Source organism: Vigna unguiculata, chromosome 5 (assembly GCF_004118075.2).
Source record: "Vigna unguiculata cultivar IT97K-499-35 chromosome 5, ASM411807v1, whole genome shotgun sequence".
In the NCBI taxonomy this organism is placed as follows: Eukaryota; Viridiplantae; Streptophyta; class Magnoliopsida; order Fabales; family Fabaceae; genus Vigna; species Vigna unguiculata.
The window spans coordinates 39,030,583-39,037,697 of NC_040283.1; the positions used below are offsets into that span (position 1 = coordinate 39,030,583).

Here is a 7,115-nt window from a genome sequence, read left to right on the forward strand (position 1 = left end):
TTAGTTTCAATTTATTTTAAATAGGTATATTGATAAAAATTAGAGAATAGATTTATTTTTTAAAAGTGCTGAAAGAAAATTATCTGTGAAAATGAAAACATGACAATACGGTTATGTATAATGAAAGTTTGTGAAGACTTCTTGAATCAATATATTCACATTAATAAAATGAAGAATGAATTTCTTGTCGACAATATGATTATGTACATTGAAGAAAAAAAATAGTTAAAACTTTTAATTTTGATTCAATTATAAATGAGTTAAAAAATCTAAAGGAACGAAGGACAATCCTTCATATATGTGACTCATTTTACAGTTATAATTATATTAAAGTATATATTCATTTTTATTGCTTGAGTGAATTTAAATATGTAAATTTTGAATGTATTATTTTGACTCCTTCAAATATATTGTTCAAAATCTGTCACTGGTGTAGCTACACCGAAAGTCACATTTGAGTGATGTGTTTTTCGGGAGATGATAGATCTAAAGGTGATTATAATTGTTTTGAAGATGTTGTAGTTTTCAACACCACCTATTTTTCTAATAAATATAATTTGACTTATGCCCTCATTTGTTGGTGTAAATCACTAATGACAAAGTGTCATAGGTGTTCTTGGAGAGTGTGTGCAACAAACAAAGACAATTTTTTACGATGTAGCCATGGCCTAAGCAATTGGAAAGGTGATTCCAAATGCATGTCATAGATTATGTTTGTAGCATATATAGCTATAAAAGTCCTTATTCTTTTTAGGTGCTATTAACTTTGAGCATAACAAAGTAAAGTAAAATGTTTCTTGAAATAATGAATAAATACGTTTAATAATTGTAAGAGAAATGTGTGTTTTATTATACATGGGAGATAAATATATATACATATCAGAATGATCTAAGTTAGGTATATAATTATGCACATCATAATGACATAAGATTTAATAACGTGATTAGCTTAATAGCTTAATTATAAGAGATTAATTATTAATTGACTTAATTTTAGAAAAATAATTTGGATTCTATCGATGATCATCAATGGTTAAGCAACATGTACAAAATTCATTACATATAAAAAAATGTAAAATATATATTTTCAACGAATACTAAATCCTTCCAAAGGAATGAGAGTAAAAATAATATGCCCAGGTGAGATTGCAAGGAAAATAACTCTCAACATAATAACATAATTCTTAATGACATTTGAGAATATAGTAAAAAAATGACATAAATTAGAGGTTGAGAAGAAAAAGTAGTTAGAATTATTTGCTACTAATTAGAAATATTATTGAAACTCTACCTCATGTATCTATTATTTATATTTTGATCCTTAATTTTTTTTTTCTAAAAGAATATCTTGAAGAGATATATGACTCTTCCACGTTATAATGATTGATTGTTGTAGGCACAAGTTTGATTTTATGAGAATTCTTTGTAGTCACGTTTTTCAACAATCTTATGTAACATCCTAAAATTTCTAGCACTTAGATTATTGCTTAATGATAGACAAAATTCATAAATGATTACCAGTGCAGTTTTAACCCCACTATCTCCATAAGTATATATATATATATATATATATATATATATATATATATATATATATATATATATATATATATATATATATATATATATATATTATATATATATATATATATATATATATATATATATATATATATATATATATATACTTTCTAGCAAAATCCAAAAAACCTTAAAACTAACTATCAATATACTTGCTAAATGTCTCTCAATAGACACTTGTTGATACTACCACGCACTAGTGCATTTGTTGAAAATTTGTTATTACGAAAACATCATCATCGTTCCAAAGATCTTACAATTGAATTTCCTTTATTTCTTAAATAGTTTGCTTCGATCGAGATTGATTCGATTTTCAACCTAAGTCAACTTGTCTGGACCATTGGCCTAGGCCGACTCAAATTGATCGTCGACAATAGTCAATTAGAGAGGAACATGTATGTCATTCACAAATCTTGAGAATTGAATTATTATAGCAAATACAGAAACAATCTAAAGGGCTAGCATAGAAAAAGGGAAGTAGTACAACTTAATTACAAAACAACAACACCTCATTACATTGATAATGAAACAAGTGAAAGTACTATGAGACAACTCAAATAAGCATTTCACGTAGCATGATCATTTATTTTCATATTAGTTTCGATAGTATATGCAGAGATACTGTAATAAGACAAGCTCCACTAATTTATATGCCTGTTAATCCATGGCCACGGGATCCAATAGCAATGAAGAAACACAATCCTTTAGCAATTCTGGATTTGTATATTTATCCTCATGATTTTCATAAGAAACCTCAGATATACGTGCCAAATTAACTACACAATCCAGCACACCCTTTGGAATATCACTTGACTTCATATACTCTTCATTTATAACCTTCCAACAATCTTCAACATCCTTGTGAATCAAGTTATAAGCCTCTGCTTCTGAAATTCTATATTGCTTCATGCAACATTCCACAGCTGATGCAACATGTACTCTTTCTTGCTCAAACTATTCATTACAGAGAATCCAATTGTTAAATTTTGCAGGAACTTAAAAACAGTGTTTTGCTTTGATGATATACCTTGTGTGAGGCCATGTCATCCATTACTCTCCCAATAACTGATGCAGCTGCAATGATTCTTGGATCACTGAAAATCCAATCCAGCACACTTTCTGTTGCAAATTCTCCTAAGCTAATAAACGAAGTTATCATACAAGGGAGACAAGAAGTTAAGACTCCATTAGCTTTATACTCATCATATGTTGGAATGTAATGCTCATGGCACCATTTTGCTTCAACCATGTACCCTTTTGTTAAGTTAAAAACCTGCATGTAAAATATCTAATAATCTGATAAGATAAAATGAATCGAGTAAAGAAGCTTCAAAAGTTGATAAATTGAAATTAGAATAATCATACAGCTTGCTTAAAACGTGGCACCACAAAGCTTGATTTTCCATTCTCTCTTGTCAGCAACTCTATTTCTTCACACAGTTGTAGAACAGTTTCAAATACCACTTTCATACACTCTGGAAGAGATCGAATATAACTAATATCCCATCTGAAATTTAGAAGGAAGGAATTATTCTAAGAAAACTTAATGTGAGATCATGAGCTAAGTCAACATATATATATTTTAAATTCATTTTCACATTGAATTATGTAAGCTATAATTTGTGAAACACATCAAACCTCTGAATTGCTTTTGTGAAGAGTTCAAGTTCTTGAACTGTGCCATAAACATCATATGTATCATCTAGAAGACAGATAACATGGATCAATTTTCCCACAAACGTTCTTGCATTGCTGTATTCAGGCTTGTAGGACATTGCCAACGACCAAAGATAGCCCTCAACCGACCTATCTCTTGCGTAAGGGACCAGAGTCACAAAGTTTGAATCTTTCCCCCACCTATTAAAATAAATAACACCTCAACAATTTGAGTATATATACTTTATGCTATATGATCTAAAAAATTTTTATGAACAGTGTATTTCAATATACTATAGAAAGAAGTTTAAAGGTAGAAGACTTACTTGGTGATGCGACCTATTTCTTTTTGATGCAATTTTTGAAGAAGGTTGAAATCTTGTTTTGCAAAGATCAACAGAGTTTCGTTATGGGAAGGATCTTGTTCAAAGAGAGTCATGTAATGCCTTGTCTCAAATCTAGGCACACTCTTGTAAAGAGGTCGCCTTAAGCAATGATTAATTTGTGCAGCAACAGATGGACTTAGTTGTTTTTCCAAGGACTTAAGTTTAGTTTTTGAGAAATCACATGCTTCTTCTAGAACATCGTCTCCACGAATTCTTAGATATGAAGCTTCATATAAACTACACAAACCTTGAACATCGCTGGCAAGTGTTTCATTGAAGATTCCTTGGCCATTTTTAAATTTGTTAAATACAGCTGTTCAGTTATTGAACATACATATAAGAAACAAACCTATTTTATAGAAAATAACTTTATGTATATAATTTTTTTTTCTTAAACATCAAAGAGAAAGTTCTACATCTACGTACCTGATGAAATTCCATATCCTTGTTGCCTTAACAAACGAAAGAGTAGAGCAATAAAGTGATAATCACCGTCTTCGTTGATGGTGTTGTTTTTTGTGGAAGTGTTGTAAATTTGTTCCAACTCTTGGTTAATTTCTTGTTGAAAGTGATATGATACGCCTAAACGTTGGACCGAGTCAATGAAGTTTAATTTTTGTACGATGTTTTGATTCATTGATGATTGAAAAATTGATTTGACCTTCTCTTTTAGTTTTTCTGCTTGCTGCTTCACATTGTTATCCATTTCCTGCAAATATAGTTGAATGATTCAATTAACCCTTATAGATTATTGAATAAAGTAATGAATTTACATTTAGCTGAATAAAATATATATATGAAAATAATAAAAACAATACCTTGGATTTAGAAGCATATGGAAGGAAAGTGTCTCTCCACATGGTAGGAGCATAACTGACGCAAGGTCGTTTGAGTTGAGCTTCTGCATTTTGGGTAGAATCAAGTGTTGATGATGGAAGGGACATCTTTGGCTTCTTGCAAAGTGCTTCGTATGAAAGTGTAGTTCACTGAGGATCAAAACATTTGGCTACATATTTATATGAGGTTACTATACCCTTTTTTTTTTTATCATTGGCAACACTCAACTCGTCAACTTTTTTATGCCAACACTTAAAAATATAAAAGGTAACAATTTTATTAAAGTGGTTTAAAGTTTTTTGTAGATATAATTTAAAAATTATCAAAGACCGCACTTCACTTCGTACAACATTGACTATATTTATACCACACTCTTTAAAACATTGTCTTCAAAATGTGTGCTTTAAAATATTGTGTGATTTCTAAAAGCAACAAGCAATAAAATATATTGTCTATAAACAACAAACTACATTCAAAATGTGTTGATCATAAACAACATAAACATTTCAAATATATTGTCTATAAATAATAAACAATATTTAAAATATGGAGCTTATTATAACATTATAAGACAACATTTAAAATATGTGACTTATTTCTAATATTATAAGATAACAATTTTGTAAATTGTGTGAACTTAGTATAAAAATTGTGTCAATAATCAAAGTGTTGTCTAAAGTTTATTAGGCCACACTTTTTTAACTTTAGAAAACACTTTTTAGCTTTTGCTTAAAGTGAAAAATAGTATACATAAAACTACTAAGTTGGTGAGAACATTAAATTTATCTAATTAGTGGGGTTCTATATTCAATTTTTATCAAAATTTGCAGAAAATAATTGAATGTTAAATGTTAATAAAATAGAATTGATGAAATATTAAATGGAAATACTAAATAAACGCATTACAATCCATTTAATTACCAATATATAATGCTAACACTATCAAATATTTGATATAATCCAATTCCGTAGAATAACATTTTTTTTGTGTTCATAGTTTTCTTTTAAGTAAAGATTTGATAATTTGGTGTTAAATGAAGTTTAATTGCAAGTGTAGTTTTCAGTTTTTACCAAAGAAGACTCACTTGTTGGAAACTTCTCATGGACGTAAAAAAAGTTGTTGCAGGTATTTGAATAAGGAAAATAATAATAAAGATAATTTAATGGTAAAATTGAAAGGGAGATGAAAAAAGATCGTAGATTCATATTGTATAATTAATATTTCCTTGTTCTTGCGTATTTTGCACACAAAAATTATTCCATTTGAATGCATTACCGTCTTTTTGATACATTTTATATTGTTTCACGTACGTTGTGCCAGTATTGCACACAAAAAATTTCCCCATTTTAATGCATTGTCTACTTTTTCTAACACTTTTTTATATTGTTGGAAGTGTGACTTTGTTAGGAGCTGTGGCTTTCGAAAACCTTGGATTGGAATTTTCTGTTGATACATCAATACCATTTTTTCCGTTTCTCCTTTTTCTTCTGATGAAGTTAGAAACGGATTCTTCCTTTACCATCTACACATTGGCTTGACTTGACAACACCACCAGATATCACATTACATGTTATTTCCCCTTTAACGAGTTAACGCTGTAATTTCTGAAGTTTTAATTCAGTAGTACCTGGAATAAAATATCAAACTACCTTTTAAACAATAACATAACTTAAGAAAAGACGTAAAAGGTTTATTTTAGCTGTCAAATATATATTACTGTCATTTTAAGGGTTAAATATGTTTTTCTCTTTTAATTTTCAGTGAATTTTGAAATTAGTCTACTTTAAAACTTTAGACTAATTTAATCATTCATCTTTTGGAATATGTGGATTTAGTCATTTTAATCAAATTTTGTTAGGTTTATTTAATATTTCGTACGTATTTCGGAATTGTATTTGAGTTATTTATACTGTTTGACACATTTTTGCTTTACATCTCAGGATAACAAAAAAGTAAAAACAGAAAGATAAAATTCTGTACATAAAATGTTTTTAAGCCTTTAAATGATTACCGCATCTTTTAATAAATATTACTCAAGGCATCCGTAGATGCCTAGAAAGAAACTACTCCATAAAAACTTACTTCGATTCCAGAGGGAAGGGAGAGAGATCTGAAATTTCTCGTTTATTTATGGTTGAAAATAGAGTATACAAGAGAGGAAAGGTGAGGAGAGACAAGCGGGAGACAAGTAGAGAGAAGGTAGAGGTAGAGAGAGAAGGGTTAAGAGAGAGAGAGGGGTTCAGAGTTCTTGCCCAGCATAAGGGACTTAAAGACTCTTTTATAAAAAAACTTTGAAATCTGTAACTTGTTGAACCGGTTTTCAAGTGACCGGTTACCTAGAGTCTAAGTCATCTGGTAACGTGGTCTGTATTTGAACGTTGTGTGTTTTTACCCTTCAGTCTATTACCCAGTTATGAGTAAAATTACTGTGTCACAGGTAAGAACACTTTACTGTCCTCTTTTGGAGACTACCGTAGAAATCAAGTCTTCGGGATCTTCCTCAAGTATTTGGTCTGAGTCTTCATTGTCAGAAGGGAAAGAAGATCCACGAGTTCCTTGTCCGTGGCTTCTTGTTTCTTCATAAATTTCTCTATATATCCTTTCTTTTTCAAATCTTTTAACCAGTATTGGACTGGCTTCTATAGGGAAAGGAT

The 7,115-nt window shown here is 29.7% G+C and overlaps 1 protein-coding gene across 2 annotated transcripts; it reads right to left on the minus strand.

Moving 5' to 3' along the window:
• Positions 1-2,072: 2,072 nt before the first annotated feature.
• LOC114185023 (probable terpene synthase 2) lies at positions 2,073-4,622 on the minus strand. 2 transcript variants are annotated; one of them, XM_028072507.1, is made up of 7 exons: positions 4,442-4,622; positions 4,050-4,332; positions 3,564-3,906; positions 3,220-3,438; positions 2,947-3,088; positions 2,609-2,854; positions 2,073-2,535 (listed from the first exon to the last, which is right to left on the minus strand). In XM_028072507.1, the coding sequence occupies exons 1-7, from the start codon at positions 4,565-4,567 to the stop codon at positions 2,239-2,241; spliced, it is 1,656 nt and encodes a 551-aa protein (XP_027928308.1). In that variant the 5' UTR covers positions 4,568-4,622; the 3' UTR covers positions 2,073-2,238. The 2 variants fall into 2 exon arrangements, with proteins under 2 accessions (XP_027928308.1, XP_027928307.1); XM_028072506.1 differs by having other exon boundaries at positions 3,564-3,936.
• Positions 4,623-7,115: the final 2,493 nt, after the last annotated feature.

What these genes read in the sequence shown, in the direction of transcription:
- LOC114185023 (XM_028072506.1), bottom strand. Translation starts at nt 4,567, where the DNA reads ATGTCCCTTCCATCATCAACACTTGATTCTACCCAAAATGCAGAAGCT. An exon ending in GAAATAGGTCGCATCACCAA is followed by an intron (nt 3,439 to 3,563) that starts GTAAGTCTTCTA and finishes TTATTTTAATAG; the next exon opens with GTGGGGGAAAGATTCAAACT. An exon ending in ATGACATGGCCTCACACAAG is followed by an intron (nt 2,536 to 2,608) that starts GTATATCATCAA and finishes TGTAATGAATAG; the next exon opens with TTTGAGCAAGAAAGAGTACA.